Source organism: Mycosarcoma maydis, chromosome 14 (assembly GCF_000328475.2).
Source record: "Mycosarcoma maydis chromosome 14, whole genome shotgun sequence".
Classification (NCBI taxonomy): domain Eukaryota; kingdom Fungi; phylum Basidiomycota; class Ustilaginomycetes; order Ustilaginales; genus Mycosarcoma; species Mycosarcoma maydis.
Genome location: NC_026491.1, coordinates 105,626 through 123,412, shown reverse-complemented (window position 1 = coordinate 123,412; position 17,787 = coordinate 105,626). Strand labels below are relative to the sequence as shown.

The 17,787-nt window shown below is 53.5% G+C and overlaps 5 protein-coding genes and 1 non-coding gene across 6 annotated transcripts; 2 read left to right on the top strand and 4 right to left on the bottom strand.

The window, feature by feature from the left end:
- Positions 1-180: 180 nt before the first annotated feature.
- Positions 181-283, bottom strand: UMAG_16075. The gene is made up of 2 exons: positions 247-283; positions 181-216 (listed from the first exon to the last, which is right to left on the bottom strand). It is a non-coding gene; the product is annotated as a tRNA-Lys (tRNA).
- Positions 284-711: 428 nt separating this feature from the next.
- UMAG_04343 (uncharacterized protein) lies at positions 712-2,154 on the bottom strand (the record flags this gene model as incomplete). The annotated part of the gene is made up of 1 exon (XM_011392751.1): positions 712-2,154. One exon carries the CDS (start codon positions 2,152-2,154, stop codon positions 712-714), a length of 1,443 nt encoding a protein of 480 aa, XP_011391053.1.
- Positions 2,155-3,596: 1,442 nt separating this feature from the next.
- UMAG_04342 (uncharacterized protein) lies at positions 3,597-6,920 on the top strand (the record flags this gene model as incomplete). The annotated part of the gene is made up of 1 exon (XM_011392750.1): positions 3,597-6,920. The coding sequence occupies one exon, from the start codon at positions 3,597-3,599 to the stop codon at positions 6,918-6,920; it is 3,324 nt and encodes a 1,107-aa protein (XP_011391052.1).
- Positions 6,921-8,128: 1,208 nt separating this feature from the next.
- On the bottom strand, positions 8,129-9,835 carry UMAG_11142 (putative threonine synthase (o-p-homoserine p-lyase); the record flags this gene model as incomplete). The annotated part of the gene is made up of 1 exon (XM_011392886.1): positions 8,129-9,835. One exon carries the CDS (start codon positions 9,833-9,835, stop codon positions 8,129-8,131), a length of 1,707 nt encoding a protein of 568 aa, XP_011391188.1.
- A 3,630-nt stretch (positions 9,836-13,465) lies between these two features.
- Positions 13,466-14,675, top strand: UMAG_11141 (riboflavin kinase; the record flags this gene model as incomplete). Its single annotated transcript, XM_011392885.1, has 3 exons — positions 13,466-14,110; positions 14,218-14,320; positions 14,572-14,675. 3 exons carry the CDS (start codon positions 13,466-13,468, stop codon positions 14,673-14,675), a joined length of 852 nt encoding a protein of 283 aa, XP_011391187.1.
- Positions 14,676-15,261: 586 nt separating this feature from the next.
- On the bottom strand, positions 15,262-17,168 carry UMAG_12260 (uncharacterized protein; the record flags this gene model as incomplete). The annotated part of the gene is made up of 2 exons (XM_011392907.1): positions 15,262-15,288; positions 15,435-17,168. 2 exons carry the CDS (start codon positions 17,166-17,168, stop codon positions 15,262-15,264), a joined length of 1,761 nt encoding a protein of 586 aa, XP_011391209.1.
- Between the last annotated feature and the right edge of the window lie 619 nt (positions 17,169-17,787).

Sequence of the window (17,787 nt, the reverse complement as noted above, 5' to 3'; positions counted from 1 at the left end):
GCTCGAAATTCAGGGTCCAAGCGATGATTTTTAATTTTTAATTTTTTTTGCGTTTACGATTCTGTCTGAAGATGAGACGCGCTTCCTCAAGCTTCACGCGACCCGCTCGCTGGCTTGAACCATGCTGGTCTTCGAAGACCAAAAATCAAAATAACCCTAACCAAAGCTGGCAAAAAAATTCTCCCAACGTGGGGCTCGAACCCACGACATTCAGATGAACTCCGAGTAATCTCGGAAACCCTTGAATAAGAGTCTGACGCTCTACCGACTGAGCTAGCCGGGATAGACTTAATTGAAACGCAGAAGACTGATTGCGTTCATATAACATACTCTCGTCCTCTTTCACAATGACATTTTTATTACTTGTGACTGAGGAGCACAGACAACAAGACAAGAGAAGCTCGCATATCGTTTTCTAGATATCGATGAAAGGTGACCAGCACCAAGGACATCGGAAATCGACGAAAGGATGTAGAACGATGGACAATTGGACGAAGACATGCGATCAAAGAGAGTGATGGACTAACTGGACGGCGAGATGGTGCCAGAGAGAAGATGTAAAGATGAGGCGACAAGGAAAACGGTGTCGACCTGCGAGCCGTACAAAGCGAAATATGGCGAAGGGAAATAAATGCAAACACAAGCGGGTAAAAGAGTGAATGCATTTGCGCGCTTGGAGAGAGGTTGGGGCTCAACGTGATGGAAACCATCTCAACTGCCGTGTCTCTCGTTAGCTGAGCAACTGGAACGCAGGCGAGGCGTAGGCTGAACCTTGGCCGGTACCTGAGCATCAAAGAGGCCTTCGACGTTGCCTGCCGGATAGTACTCGCAGACGATGTACATTGACGCCTTCTCCTCTTGGACGGATTCGGGCGTAAAGTGCTTGCGCTGCGACACAGCGCATCCGACAAAGCGCGTATCCTTCCACACAATTTGCGTCCAGTGACCATCGGCTTCACTCAAGTGTGGGTTTTGCGCCCAGTTGCGGTCCTCGTCGAGGAACGAGTAGACGCCATTCTTCATGCCTTCCATCGGGCTGCTGTAGCATGGATCGCCAATACCCCTGGCAATGTTCTCGCCCGAAGCCACAAAGTGTTCTTCCGAGTGACCGTACGCCTTGAGATCAGCCCAGCACGAGGCCATATTGGCCAGTTCGGCATTCCACTGCAAAGGTGGCAGGTGGTAGCGCGCTCGCTCGGCATTGTGTAGATCGAGAGCAAGTCTGGACACGGGATCCAATCCCTCTTCAGCAAAAGGCTGGCTGAAGCGAGGATCTTCGTGATCTCTGCCGTGCTGCTGGTTGGAAAATGGGAATCGACGATTGCAGACATCGGCGCGCGCTGGACGGGTAATATGATGACCAATGGCAGTGTTGACAGAAAAGGCGGCGGAAAACAAAGGTGGCGTTCGCGTCCATTGCACCTGAGGGTCGGTGAAGGGCGCAGCATTGCCCGACTTCTCAGCATTGCCGCTGATCACGTAATTGTTGACGGTGGAGAACGTGCTGGAGGACAAAGTAGACGAGGACGAGCTCGACTCGCTGCTGCGGAAGCTTCTCGTCACTTTTCCATCTTTATTCTTAGCCGTGAACGACTCTTGAGCTTTCGTGTCCGAGTGGTGCTGAGAGCGGCTAGACCTGACGACGGCATAGACGGGGTTTTCTTTAGGACGACGGTCTTGCTCCTTGGGACTAGAGGTCGGACTCGAGACACTGCTAATCTCTCGCTCGAGCTTCAAACTTGGATGAGCCTTATCGTCTGCAGAACTATCCCTCGCTCCCCAAGCATTCGAGGACTTGGACGACGATGATGATGACCGCGAAGAGTGCGAGGACCACGACCAGGCCCACGAGCGCGACGATCCGCTCTGTTGCGACTTGGCCTGTACATGGACTTGTTGGCCATCTGGCAGAACCGTATCCTGCTCCATTTGCTTACCCCCCTGACGCATTGAAGCTGATGACAGCTTTGCGATCTGCTCCTGAACGAGGGGCGTAAGCGTCCCATTATTTTTGGGGCAGTCTGCGCTGGAGCGGCTGGCTAATAGCTCTCTTCGAAGACCTCTGTGAGCATGACGAGCAGAGGGCAGCATCAGCCTTGCCGAAGCAGCTTCACAAGTACAGAGAACAAGCATGACCATGGCGACCAGCGCCATGCTCGAGCTCAACGACCGCACCATCGTGACAAAAGGTACTCAATCCGAGTAGCAGAAGAGAGCGGAGAGAGAAGGTGGGGAGAAGAAAGATTTTGTGACACCAAAACGACGAATGTCTATAGTATTCCAGGAGGCAGGCACAAAGGTAAGGCAACAAGTTCGGCTGAGTGCAAGGCATTTCATTCCCGGATCCAGGTCGAGAGAAGAGGCGTGTTATTCAAAGAGATCGAAGACAACAGCGAGACAACGGGCAACTCTGCTTTTGCCTTCCCCTGAAAGATAAATGACAGAGAGCTGGGTGCGACATACATCGACAGGAACGTCCCCTGTTGAGTTGCAGGAAAGCACACCCTTTCATGTGTGGGCTCTCAAGTATGTGTGTCAGACGGTAGAAGTTGCCCGAAGCACGAAAGCCAACCTCGATGACCCTAGATGCTGTAGCACGATGCGGTGACAAGCTTGGTCTCTTTCCCACCACAGAAGAAATGACCAGAGTCGTCGAGTGACGAGCTTGAAGGGCCACCTCATCTGTGATGATCCAGGATATGAACCAAGACAACGCTGAGCCACTCGGAGGTTCTGGTGGGGCGATTGACTGCCAGCGTGACCACGTCCTTCAGCTTGTTTCATTTCACAGACCGAGAGCGGTTGCCCAAATCGAGCGCTCAGCAACACAATGAACCGAATCTTTGTCATGCTCAAGCGGCTCTTCCTTGCTATCCATCGTCGCCATGCTCAACCCACATTGCGACCCACATGCAACGCAGTAGAGGGTGTGCCTGTCAGCCATGGGTCCTCCTACCAAACGGTCCGTGGCTCACCACCCACAGTTGTTTATGCGTAGCGACTGTCCCTAAAGAATACTGTACAGTACATTGAGCGCTCCCGACGAGGTACATTTCTCGTTTCTCTGTCATGTGCGCTTTTTTTCCCTGACTTCTTGACGTCCAGGCATTGCGATAGCTGAGCTATTCGGAGGGCTTCCAAAGAGACAGTCGTCGATCCATTGCTATGCCAACGAAACGTACGAGACTGTAATGAAGCTCGATGTCTGTTCATTTTCACTGTGCGCGAGCCACCTCTAACTGATCAGCGAGGTAGCTTTACAGCACAAAAGTACACTTGGGCTGTAATACGTGGCTTCATTAAGTGTTTTCGTGTTTCATCAATGCGAAACCAGTGGCTAAGCTGGCCTCTATAACCTGACCAGGCACGTTCTGGTGGGTGGGTCGCTGCCAACGCTCTCCTGCCTGTGTGGCACCTAGATTTTGTCTGGTTATGCAACAGCTTGACTCATCTCCAACACCACTGGTTTCGAAGCAAAACGATATCGAAACAAGCCGACTCCCAGCATACAAGTAATCGGAGCTTGACGTGATTGTTAAGAGGCAGGCCTCGAGATCACCAATCGATCTGCTCATTCCAGCACTGTTTCACTCGTCATGCGAGTCGGGGCATTGCTTCTCTTTTGCTTGGCATGCTTAGCCTTCACGGCCCAAGCTGCGCCTGCCTCGGCCAAAGATGAATTGTTAGCCCAAAAGCTCAGACAGCGTGATGGCGGCGACAAAAAGAATAGCTCGAACGGCGAGCACGGTCGTCATCATCAAGAAGCGCGCCAACCAAAGAAACATCGTCGCTCAGAAGGCGTCGTTGACCGCTTACATGCTCGCGAACTGACACCCGGAGAAGCACAAAAAGTCGGAGATACTGTGTCGAAACTCGTACCACAAGAAGATCTACTGAACGACCTACAGACCAAGGTGACCGGAATCGAGAACGCACGTCGCGAAGCGGAAAGACAGAAGCAGCACACTATGCAAGTCGAGGATTCGATCCACATGGCTAAATACGGTAAGGCTCCTCCCAAGTTCCCATCTATCACGAGAGCAGCAAGTGCCATTGGCCTCTCTGCTGCTGTCCTGAACGTGGTCAACTTTATCTTCTCAACCAAGACGACTCTGCAAGCGACCTATCAGTTCTCGGCGCCACCTACACCGCCTACGCTCATAGATACGGCGGCACGATGGGATGGCTCGCAGTACACGCTGATGTCCTTGCCCACGGACAAGCCGGATGAAAGTCAGTCCCACAAATCGAAGCGACAGGTGGAGAAGGCTCAGCTCACGCGCCTGCAAAAGCGCCATCTGTCTAACGGTGCTGTTGCTGAGTCTGATGTACAGAGGCGGTTCGTCAGAAGCCGACAGCTGCCGCCTGCCGACCCGTCTGGCCAGCTTAAGGAGAGCGTTCAAAAATTAAAGCTATCCAAGCGACAATACATCTCGAGTGTAGTCGGAGCTGGCCTTGGGGCTTTGCTTTCTCCAGGCTTTACATCGACAGTGATGGGAAAGAAGAAGGAAGATATGGATACTCCTCCGTTCAATCCATACGATCCGAACATACTCAAACCAAAGGATGCCTTCAGTGCCGCAGCTGCGACGCCTGGTCAGACTTTGCCGGTACTTGCCTCATCAAACCCAGATTACAGCTCGGCTCTTTCAACGCCTCCGAATGTAGACGGTATAAAGTTCCCTGTCGACGTGTACGACACTGAAGGCGCCTCGCAATCGCAGGCTCAAAATTTGGTGTATCCTTTGTCGAGCCAGTCTCAATCCGTTCTTCGCAAAAGAGAAGTAAACGGAGATCGAGATCGAATTGATGCCCGAGCTTCTTCTCAGCTGGACAAGCGCTTCTTGTTCACCGGTGGGCCTTGGTCGAAACTTGCAGGCGCTATCACTGTGGGTAGTGTGGTTCCGTTGATCTACGGAGGCGTGACGCATGCCAGATGGCGACAGTACAATCCGCGAGACCGAGACATTCTCAAGGACATCGATGACAGACCGACGTACGGCGCTGTTGGCGTGCCGGACCGTCAACCAGGGCAGCTCGCGACCAACGCCATGCCAGGCTATTCCAACTACGTCACACAGCTCCAACAAGAGCAGGCTCTGCAGCAAGCGAGGGCTCAGACTGCAGCTCGCGAACAAGGCCAGGCGTCCTCTCCGGACGAGCTCTCTCAATCTTCTACTTCTGCTGCTAGTGGTGTTACTGCTCCCGATGGTGCGGCCAGCGGTCAGAGCGGTGTTCCCGTCCTCAAACGCCGCGCTGCTGATAGTCTGGAGAAGCGAGGCGGTTTGCTCGCTTCTGGTGCCCTGGTGGTCGTGGGTGGTTTGTTGGGTTATGCTCAGTCTGCGACCCAATTCCCCACAGATCGAGACGAGGAAAAGGACGAAAAGAAGCGAGAAGCCAAGAAGAAGCAACAGGAACTGATGGCGCAGCAGCAGCAGCAGCAGCAGCAGGCAACGCAGATGCAAGGCGGTGCGGGCGCGCTTGCTGCAGACCCCACTGGTGGAGCCAGTGGTGGTTCGCAGACGGATCCTCTTGCCGGAATCCCGGTCAAGCCGCTTCCTGGTAGCGATGTTAGTGCCGCTTACGATTCTTCGGGAGGAGGCTATTTGGCAGCTTCCGGAGACGGTGGAGCTTCTGGCTTCTCTCCCCCTACCTACGGCTCCGGCGGCGCCTCATCGGGAGGCATATCATCGCTGGGAGATTCGCTCAATGCTGCCGCTGGTTACCAGGCACCGGCAAGTGGCGGGGGCGGGGGCGGCGGCAGTGGAGGGAGCGTGCTCAAAAAGCGAGATGCCTCTGCTGACGGCAACACTGCTCATACGGCTTCCGACCATCAAGTCGAGTCTCGGTCGCTATCAAAGCGTACTCCAGGATTCGGCACCGCACTGACAATCGGAGGTACAGCCATGTTTGTCGGAACTCTGGCAGGCAACATATTTGTCGGCGAAAAGCAGAAGAACAAGCCAGTACCTCTGGTCACCCCTAACGCCAACACTCGGGGGCCGATGATCCCGGGCGGCGAGCTGTACACGTCCTACCTTGAAGCTCAGAGGGGTCAGACGGGTACCGGTGCCGGCTCATACAGCCCGATGAGCGGTGTTGGGACTGGCTTAGCGACGGGTGCTCCGGCGAGCATAAATTATGGCGCCGCTGCGATGTCTTCTGCTGGCGGTGGCATGCCGTCCAGTGCTGGGGTCTCAACGCTGAGCACTAGTGGTGATGGCACTCCTGGTGATACTTCCGCCGGTACTGCTAATGGTGATACCAGTGGTTTAGCGGGCGCGGCAGATCCTGTCCTCAAGAAGCGATCCATGTTGCGAAAGCGAGTGCCATTGGGGTTTGCGGGTGCAGCTGTAGCCGCTGAGACAGAAGCGGTTGCTTTAGCGAGAGCTGGTGCTGGAGCCGCTTCTGTGCTCGGCAGAGGTGCTGCAGTATCCGGAGCTGAGGCTGGAACCGCAGCACTCGCTAGAGGTGCTACTGTGTCAGGTGCTGATGTTGGAACTGCATCGCTCGCCAGAGGCGCTGGTCTCTCTGAGAGTGGCACGGCTCGTGCAGCATTTGCTGGCCGAGGTGGTGGTCTTGGAGGAGAAGCTGCCAGTTTGTCCCGAGGCGAAGCTGGTTTGGCATCGGAAGGGGGAGCAGGAATGCTCGGACGTGGCACTTGGATGGGTAGGGGGGGTTCAGCAGCGTCTCTGTATCGTACTGATGCTGCTATGGGCTCTGCGAGACCGGCTATGGTGTCAGACATGCCTGCTGTTACACCAGGTACAGCGGGCTCACCGGCTACGATCCAAGGCGCCATGTCTGCCGAAGCTGGCGCTGGGAAGGAAGCAGCCAAGGGAGGTATGAGTTTCAAGAAAGTTGCCGCCATCGTTGGTGGTGGTGCTGCTGCTACCATGACATTTAACGGTATCGGTTAAGACCACCTCTCTCTGCGCTTCCCCGCACGCCTCCCTCTTTTGATAACGTCCTCCTTACATGCTAGGCTACGTCTGTTGCGTGTCGATCAGATCACACAGGTCCTAGATATCCACTATCTTTTCACATTCGCTCCGTTTTCTTTCCATCTTGACCAAACAATGTCACACACCACTGTCATTTTTCTTGGCTACCAGCTTATACTTTGGGGTTCTTTGCAGACTGCACTGAGTTGCTGTACCGGTCCACAGTCTGTTCTCGAGAGACACGAATGCTCGATCGATTCGGGTCAGATTTGAATTCCAGAACGTGCAGTGCTAGAAAGATACAATCGTGAATGGTAAGAAATAATGAGGCGGAGGAATGTACAGCAATTGGGTAGTGTGCGTCGACCTTTGGGTATAGTTGAACCTAGTCGATACACGACCTTAAGTATTGCAGCTTTTTCATCTAGGCTAGAATCTAACTTTTTGACCCCACGAGAAACTACGTGCCTGCGATCTTTCGAAGAAAGAGAGGCGGAGTTTGCGGGGCTTCGAAAGAGCCAGGTAAGACAGGGGAGTGCAAGGGAAGAGGAAGAATGTCTAGGTCGAGCTCAAAAGTGTGATGTGCGAGGTGAGGCATGTCGTCGACAAGACGAGCAGCGGCGAGAGCGTTCAGAGCGACGAAACGAATAGTCGCAAGATCAGCGACGGATTGAACGAAAAAACGAGTCCAAACGGGCTGAGAACATCGATCGAGAACAATCCTGCTTGAAACGAACAGTGAAGGTACACATGCGACCACTGTCGACAAGACAGCGCCATAAAGAAAGCGACGAATGCAAAGATTCGTGCATAGCTCGATGTCACAGTTGGTGGTAGTGAAGAAGAGACAGAATGGAATCACGAACGGGGTGAGACCTTTGCTTGTGACGTTTCTCTTCCTTCCGAAAATCTCAACTCGTGACTGGGGGGTTTTTTTTCCACAAAATTGGGAGCTGCGGTCAAGACCGCATGCAGCTTACATAATCCAAGTCTCCTCGCGGGAATCATTTACGATTGCAACTCGATCAGCTTCAAGCTCAACGACATGCGTGATACTCTAAGAGCCTCATAATCGTGAATCACGGAATCACGAATTACGAATCCACACAAAACACGGCTCCAGAGGCGTTTGAAGAACCTTGTCTGAGGCATTGCATACGAACCAAGATCTCGACAAGCGAGCTTTATACACTAGCAGTGTTAGCAGATGGCGCACGAGCCTTGACCACTTCGGCCTGTTTTTCGACCACATCTTTGACCGCGTTTACCAGCCCTTCTACACCGGGTTTGCCCTGGGGCTTCACATGAATCACTCTCCTTTCTTTTTCCAGCAAACCAACCATTTCCTTTGGCAGGACATCGCGCTCGAAATCAAAATCTGCACCTGCACTCTCCAAACTCGAAGTAACCGCCTCGGCGAACTTGGCGGGATGCGCAGTGGACAGTACAATCTGGTGTGCGTTGGACGAGGTGCTCGACGCATTCGCGGCGGCTTTGAATCCAACAGCGGTATGCGGGTCGACGAGGTACGAACCAGCAGGGTAGGCAGCAGTAGGTTTTCGGACAAAGTACTGCAACACGGTCTCGCGGATTTCTTGGTCGGAAACTCGTTCAGCGGCAAAATCACGGCGGGCGATGGCTAGCTGTGCTTCGTCAACGGCGATGCGACCTTCAGTCTTGAGCGACTGCATCCACGACGCAAGTTGTTGTCCTGCGGCCTCTTGCTTTTCTTGTTCAGAGGCGTCGGCGTTGGAGGGAGCTTGCGATTCGTAAGCAACATACCAGAGCAAACGTTCAAAGTTGGAAGAGATCAGAACATCCATGGCGGGCGAAAGCGTGGCTCGAACACCGCCCTGCTGAGCACCATCGGAAGAACCGTTTGCCGGCTCGGTCTGTGCCGAGGAAGCCGCCGAGGAGGATGAAGCAGCACTGGACTTTTCGTATCGGCCGGTGGCCCAGAATCGTTGCAAGATATCGTTCTCGTTGGTAGCCACGACGAGTCGCGAGACGGGTAGACCCATTCGCTTGGCATAGTAGCCAGCGAGAATGTCACCAAAGTTGCCCGTGGGAACGACAAATTCGAGATCCTTGGGTGTAGACTGGGAAGCAGACAAACCGAGCTGCTTGCGGAAGCTAAAGTATGCGGCGAAGTAGTAGACTATCTGAGCAAGGATACGCGCCCAATTGATCGAGTTAACGGCACCCAAACGGTGCTTGGCGTTAAATTCGGCGTCAGAGAGGAGCGCCTTGAGGACGTCCTGGCAGTCGTCAAATGTGCCTTGGACGGAAACGTTATGGACATTGTCGTCGAGCACAGTAGTCATCTGCGCTTCCTGAATGGGGCTGACACGGCCATGGGGGAAAAGAATAAAGATCGAGATGTCTTGCTTGGATCGTACACCCTGGATAGCAGCACTACCGGTGTCACCACTGGTAGCACCTACGATGGTGAGCTTCTCACGCTGCTCAGCCGGCTTGCCGTTGTTTCTTCGCTGCAAAAAGTATTCAAACAGGTTGCCGAGAAGCTGAAGCGCAATATCCTTGAACGCAAATGTGGGGCCATGCCAGAGTTCGAGACACCATTCTTTGTCATCCAATCGTACGAGCGGTGTGATGTCCTTGTGTCGGAACGTGGCGTACGACTTGTTGATGACCTGCTGGAGATCGGCAGAAGGAATGCCGCCTTCTGCTGGGTCTTGAGGAATGTAAAGGGAGAGGACGCGATGCGAAAGCTCGGAAAAGGAAAGGTCGGCCCATTCAGACTGCCAGTTGGCGGGCAGCTGTGGAATCTCTTGAGGGATGAAAAGACCTCCGTTGGGAGCGAGACCGGTAAGAACGGCCTCCTCAAACGTGAGGCGCTCGGAACCGCCCCTGGTACTGAGGTACTTCATATCTGCGTGTGGAGAAAATGGAGAGGCTGAGGCTGTGGTCGATGTTTGATGCAAAGCAATGTTAACTTGAGTGGAGTGTAATTGAAGCAGCTTTCTTTGCCTTGCACGTTTAGATGATTGGTTGGTTCGCGGAGTCGATCTGAAGATGTGCACGGTTTTCGGCATGAAGAAACGTGAGTCACCTGCCAAAATCACGAATGCTTATTGGCCGTCGTTTCTTCTTGCTGCTTGCCACAGTCAGCTTTTCCCGCACGTGACATTCACGTTTCATTCCCGATGGACGATCGATTCTGATTATGCCCGATAAGAATCGCGATTCAAGAATTCAGATCATGTTGGGCCATCTGATCGCGAGATGTAAGCGCTCACACTAGTTATGTGACTTCGGTGATATTTTAATGATATTAAATGATAAATTCGCGTCGGGACATTCACGATTACAGATGCGTAAACGGAGCCGATCCCATACAATACACAGCACAAGGTGTCCACAGAAAAACTCGGGTGGCAAAGAATCGACACTGCCAAGATCATACACCTAACGTGATGGATGAGGGCAAGGCACCAGCAAAGACGACAAGCGCCGTTCCGTTCTTGTCGATGCGAGCAGGACGTTAGGGCAACACGCGACGTATTGAATCTGACTCGACAGGGTTAGGGTTAGGGTTAGGGTTAGAGTTAACTGACGGTCTTCTCACGTCTTTGCAGCTGAGGGCGGCGACTTTTCAATTTTTGCGCGATAGGCCGGGGCTGGTGCCGGACAAATTTTCTAACGCCGATTTCCTTTCTAACGCCGTTTTCCCACTTGCCCCACTGCGACTGAAAGAGAAGCTGGAGAGGGTGGCGCCCACGGAAGAAGGCAATCATGAATCGTGAATATGTCTGCGGTTGACTGTCACGCCATGATCACGTCGAGCTGAAGAAGCAGATGCAGGAGTTTCAGACCCGACAAGCAGGCGTTTCGAATCAAGATGGAGCGCGAAGAGGCGCAGAAGACAGCGACCAAGATCAACATGGCCAAACAAAAACGAGTTTCGTCTCCAATACCTCGTTCGGGTCGGCGTTCAGACGGTGGTCGCGCACAGGTGGCGAGGTTTGGCAACGATCATTAACGTTGCTCTGGTAGCGTAGAGCCAGACAGATTTCCGTTGGAAAGGCAGCGTCTGCTCGGTGATCAAGCGCCGCTGCACGTCGAAGACTCAAAGGTATTGAGACGTATGACAAAAGAGCGCCACAGCTTGCGTGTTGTCGTGAATGACAATGTTCTGATAACGTAGCTCGCAAAGTCTGTAGGCCTTGGTTGACCAGATAAACCACTCACGATTCGGGATTCAATTTTGTCGAGGGAACATGAATCGAAATCGTGAATTGGCGGATAGCGCGCTTTGACCAGAACGCCGCTGGATCACGGACTCGTGACTGTGACTAGCATCCACGATACCTTATTCCTCCTAGGGTTAAATCACAGAATAATAGAATCTCGAAGCGTGATAGCCGAGATTTGGATTCGAACTGGAAAGAAAAAGAATCACGAATCACGGATCGTGAAATGCTGGAAATTTCAAAGCTCCGACCTGAACCCGTCGATCTGTATGCCCATGTGATGGTGTTGCTAGCCGCGCACATCCTTGAAAACGTACGGAAAACGTACGGCAACGCTTCGACCACTCATTCTACCAAGCCAACCGAGAACCGACGCGGCAATCACAGAATGCTTGACTCGTTAAAGATGCAAAGCAAGCTGCGAATGTGATGCATAATCGAGGCCCTCGAGGCCCTCTGTAGACCACGATGCAGCCGCGTGTCTCGCCTGCACGCATCGCTTGGAGAGAGTTGCACAAGATACGGAAGCTAAGTCGAGCGAATGGGCTTTTCGCGAATTTCGGTTGGCAGCAGCAGCAGCAGCAGCAGCAGCCGCCGTGCATGGTACAGTTCGACGGATCCCCTGCTTCGAGTGAGTCAGTCCGAGCCATAGCAACAAAGTCAGAGTGCGGAGAGGACGTTTCATGTTTGGTGCGATGGGGTGCATCAGGCTTGCACAAAGGCGGTGCTTAGCCTTTAGCTCACCAGCATCCGCGCACGAAATCGCGATTCGTGATTCCAGGCTTCCAAGAGTCTCTCACGACTGAGTGTCAGCGCGTGTCAGCGTCAGGTGGCTGTGCCTAGCGTCACTTTTTCTGTCGGGTTAACTTATCTGAGAAAGAGCTTTCAGTCAAACAGAGGGAGTACATCGAGTCCATCTTCTCGGGCAGGCTGGCGAGCGATCTCTCTTCTGCGAGTCGGTGACTACGTGTGACTAAAAAAGACCGCCGTCGTTTGTGTCATCGGTCCAACCACAAATCACAAACCACGAATCACGAATCATGAATTACGCACGAAGCACGAAGCACGAAGCACGAATCACGAAGGGCTGATTGTTGCTCACAACTCATGCGCCGAGAGCGGCTGAGCGAATCACAGAGACAAGGCTTCATGAAACCTGTGCATACGACATCAACAGCGACCAAGGCGATCAGCGCAAGACGTTGGTGAATAGGAATACCCACAAGATCGCTCCCGCACAGGCACGAGTCGTGAGTCGTGAGTCGTGAGCCGTGAGCCGTGAGCCGTGAGTGTAGCAACAAGCTGTAAAAAGAGGCGCGCCCATCTGCTCTTTACTCGCGATTCACGAATGTTCGTGAATCGCCCTTTTTCTATAGCTCACGATTCGTGATTATTATTGTAAATAAAATAGATTTTTCTGTCTGTTTGTCTGACTCGCTGTCGCCTATCGCCTATCGCCTGTTGACCAAATCAGATTTATTATTAGAAAAGGATAAAAGCAAAAAGAACAACGAGAAAAGGTTGTCTGTGCGAGCCTGAACCAGTGGTGAGTGGTGAGTAAAGAAAGCACCGTGCGACTGGAAAGTGACACTTTGGCGCTCGATTGGTACTTCTCTGCCTCACACGAGTCGAAACGCGGCACGGCGCAATCACAAATCACGAATCACGAATCAACAATCACGAATCAACAATCACGGATGCCAGTTTAGTCTGGAGATTCTGCACACAAAAGTGTCAATCTGCCGCCTTTATCCATAGTACCGAATCATCCATCACTCTTAGCAACATCATCTTTCCTTTCTTCCATCTTTTTCCCATCCATCGATCACGGATCCGCTTCAGCATCTGTCTCTGTTCTTCCGTCTGCTGCGCCATCGACATACCAACTTGGAAGCTTTTCTCGCTACTTTCGAGTCATCTCACGTCCTTCAACGCGTACCGTTCAATCCATAGAGGTCTTCAACCGCTTCTCCGTCGCCCTGATAACACCGACGCTCGTCACCTTCCGTCTTGGTCCACTCCACCCTGGCTCGATCCTAGATACCCTCTCATAGCCACACTCGAACGATCTCGCCACAATCTCGACCGCTATCTCGTCCTGATCGTGTACGTGTGTACGTAGAACCTCGTTGGTTAGGCGCTTGACGTCGATTCGCATCGCGACGTTTGTACGCACCACCTCGTGCTATCAATAGCGCCTTGTGCCCCCTGTCGGATTAGTGGCTGTGCTATCCCATTGCTCAGCGCCCTTCGCTTCAGTCATCCCACGTGATCTGCTCTCCGAGTTGGCACAGCTCCCTTACGCCAATGACTGACTCGCTCGAAGCACAGGCGCTCAAGTCACCCACATCCCCGAATCGTCGTCCAGAGGTGTGTGGACCTCATGCTCCCGAGCGTCCTTACCCAATCTACCTACGCGGCAAGGTTGAAAGAGGCTTTGGCCGCGGCTCCAAGGATCTCGGTTGCCCTACAGCCAACTTGCCGTCCAAGGTGGTCGGTCCAGGTTCCTCGCTCACGCGCACCGGTGTCTACTTTGGCTTCGCCCGTGTCTTGCCTCAGGATCCCGATGACCCATCTCTAACCGACTCGGAAGAGGTCGATCCCTCCAATCCCTCCACCCAAGTGGATGACGACGAAAACGAGGTGGTACTTGGCGCAAGTCCGATCGGTGACGGCTTTCTTGGGCGTGTTCAGCCCAACGCAGCATCGATTCTCGAGGCACAAGCAACAAGAAAAGACAAGGAGCTCGACGTCAGCCGTTCCGAGCTCAACGACGGCGTCGGCTCGTTGCACGGCGCTACGGCTTCAAGTTCCTCCTCCTCAAGTAGTCTAGCAGCCGCACGCAGCAAAAAGACCAAACGCGTCCACCTCCAGCACGAAGACACGCAAGTCTACCCCATGGTCATGAGCGTTGGCTGGAATCCTTTCTACAAGAACACACACAAGACTGCCGTAAGTAGCAGCACGCCTGCTGTGCCTCCCGCGATGGTCGGCACCCACTTTGACACTGTCGATGCTCATGCTTTTTCTCGCCTCTTTTGCTTTGGTTTTGGACACAGGAGGTACACATTCTGCACGACTTTGCAGACGATTTTTACGGTCTAGAGATTCGCGTCGTCGTTCTGGGTTACGTGCGACCCGAGTACAACTACGATTCGCTGGGTGAGTTTGGTACATTGCGTCATTCGGGATTGCTGCGTTGCGCGTGTTTCATCGCCCAGCAGCCGACTGACATTGTCTTTGTCTTTTTGTCTTTTTTTTTTTTTTTTTTTTTTTGTGTATTGCGCTCGTTGCCATCGACTTGCTCGCCGATGCTGACGACTACACCGACACCGCCTCTCGTCCTTGCATGGTTGTCGACGCCTTGTGGACTGACTATCATCGTCATACGACTTCCTCTACATATTGCACAGACGCATTGATCGAGGACATTGAGATGGACAAACGTGTCACGGTAAACTCACTCGCACGTCCCTTGTATCAAGACTACTCGCAAGATCCGTTCCTCGGTCGATAATGGCGTCGACCATGCCTGGCACGTTTCGGCTCGATCCTTTCAGCGTACAGGCTGTACATCAATCCTTGGGTTCCCCGTGTTTGCTCTACTGCACGGTTGTCACTTTTCACTTGTCCTACAACAGCGTTGATCCTCAGCGTGTCTTGGGTGTGTGCGTGTGAGTCAGCGGGTGTACCGTGGTGCGTTCAGGACCAACTGACTCGTGGGTCGGCGATCGCGTGTTGTTGGCGGAAGCTCGGAGTGTTGGCTGAGTACGAACAGTCGACTGGCTTGCGGCGGAGGCGGCGGAAGCCCCGCCGGCATACTAGCCGCGCTCGCAGTTCGGTATCTATCACATCGTCGCCAACGCGTACAACGGCGATTACTTCTGCATACTGCCTTGCTAGATCACAGAGACCAGCGTCCAACGCACGCCGCAAGCCGCAAGCCGCAAGCCGCAAGCCGCAAGCCGCAAGCCGCAAGCCGCACGACGTGCTTATGAAAATAGAGCCTCCCGCGATCGCACACGTTGATTGGCTCAAGTTATGTAACAAGTCGCGACATGTATTGCGAAATGCGTCCAAGCACGAAGCGTGAAATGAATCAACTATTCCATGGGATTCGTGCGTCCAGCCTGTCGTATGAACCGAGCAATAGCACGTTGGTGGATGAAAAGAGGCAAAAGCGGAATGGTCAGTATTCGTGCTTCGTGCTTCGTGCTTCGTGCTTGTTGGTCGTTGGTGCTCAGTGGACGCTGATTGGAGAAGCGCAAGACCCTACCTGTTCATCATCGTCTTGATCACGACTACAGCCACAGAGAAGCTCGGTCCACCAAGGTCTACGAGACTCGTCTTGATCGCTGCCAGCCTGTGCGCGTCTAGGAATGCGCATACTTGTTGTACTGCCGTGCTGCTGCGCTTTACCACTTGCCACTGACTCGATCCAGTCGTCGCCTTCGGAAATGCCAAGTTCTCTGAACTTGGAACTGCTCGTCGATGTACGCGCTGGCGCTCGTCGAGCTCCAACAACTGTGTCGAGCGTGCTTTCGCCAAGATCGCCGCTCGTGTCCATTTTGTTTGTGCTTCCTGCAATCTCCATGGCTACCTCCTCATCTAGGCCGCCCTGATGGATAGTGGTGGAAGTGGTTCTGATTCGCTGTAACCAGTCTTGGTCTCGGCTTCGGTCTTGGCTCGAAGAGAAAGGATTCTCACTCGCATTGCCAGGTCCATACTCCTCAGCCTCAGCCTCGGTATCTGTGGCGACAATGGTCGGCATAGATCGACCCTTTCCTTTCCCTTTTGCATCCTTGTAACTCGTTTCCAACGCTCGGCGCTGGATGCTAGAAGCTCGTCCGACGGTGACGATGGGGCGAGTTGCTGTTGGTGTCGGCTTAAGCGACAAGCGCTTCGCTGGGAAGTTGTCGTCTTGGGAAGGATCACGGAACGGATCGTGCGCATGGCGGCTGTCAACCGAGTCGAGAGCGTCGGAATCACCTGCACTGCCTCCACCGACGTGCCAGCCGTGTGTGGCAGGAGGCACACGAGAGCCAATGCGAGGTAGGATCCTGTTCGACTCGTGGTCTTCCGAGGCCGGAGAGCCGTTTGACTGTGAGCTTTCGAAGGACGACGGACTGGCGGGACGATGCAAGCCTCTTGGTGCATCTGGTGCGCCTGTTGAAGAAGTGACAGTCGGACGCGGTATTGCTTCGCGATGTCGATCTGTGAACGCAGTGGTGTATGATACACTGGGGCTTGCGCTTGCAGCATCGGCGAGTCTCTCGGACGAAGGACCGGCGCCCAGATTGTTATGCATGTTGCCAGAAAACGCAGCCGATCGCAATATGGACAAGCGATGAGTGATGCCGCTTGCGCCAGAGACGGCCGAGTTTCGATTCGAGCCGATTTTTGAGGACCTTTGCGCTTTGCGACGATGGCGCTCTTCAGCCGCCCAGCGTTCCAGATTTTGTTGCACGCGCTTGGCTTCCGAATCCTCTTCGCTTGTTGGCGGATAGGTTGAAGGTGAGTAAGGAGGCTCGCTGTAGTCGGCAGAGTCGGTGCGGCCACGTCCTTGACGATGATGGCCAGCATCAAATCGGAGATAGCCGTTGGCTGAGGACCTGTACAGCTCGTCGGTGGTAAATGCGTTGACGTTTGCTGCAGCGGTCTCGTCGATGGTGCCAAGCTTGAGATGTTCTGGATCAATGTGATGGCCATTGCTAGGTTGCTTGCCTTTGTGCGATGCGCTCGAGCTACTAGATCTACCGGCGGGCTCTATGGAGCCTGGCGGCGGGTCGACGCTGTAGTCTGATCTTGACCAAGTAGAGGGTAAAGGTGGGTTTACGGTCGATCCTGCGGATTGTAAGGCTGGGTTAAAGTGGGAATGTTGCGCGTCGGCTAGCGTCGAAGCAAACGAGATCTCGGAAAGCTTGGATGCTTGTTGGTCGCTCTCAAGGTGATGACGAGACGGTACTGCATGGGATGCAGAGCTGGGGTCGACTTGAGTCATGGTCGACATGATCTAGCGTAGCAAACTTGGCTTTTGTTGACTGGTGGAGGGCATGTGAAGCAGTGCTAATGAGAAAGTGTGGACGGTTGTTACTGCAATGAAAAGGGAACCATGAGCTCGCAAGTGTCGTTCGGAATCATCCATGGGTTTGCTTGAGTAATGGATGGCGACAGATGCGGCAATGTGGCAGGGGGCCGACGGGTGATAACTCTAACCGCAGATTTCGATGCAGTACCAGCCTCGGGGCGTTGCGTTTGCGATGAAAGACGCGTGTTAGAAGGTGCAGCTGGATGTAGCAACCAAGCCGATGGGTGCGACGATTTGTGCAAAGGCAATGGTGGTCTGTGGACTGCAGCGATGATGGTGAGGCATGGGTAGGACAAGGATGTGTATGTAGATGGCCAAAGCGATGCGCACAATTGTCAAGGTTTCAACAAGCGACCGTGGCAGGTCCAAACCTCAGCATCTGACTGGACACTTGACTGCTGACGCTCTGGCGACTCGGAGCGATGGATCGCCAGGACGCGCTGTGCTGCCCTGTTTGCGAGAAAGCCTCACAGACTCACGATTCCAAGTTATTTGCCGTGTGTGATTCTGATTCTGATTCTGATTCTGATTCTGATTCTGA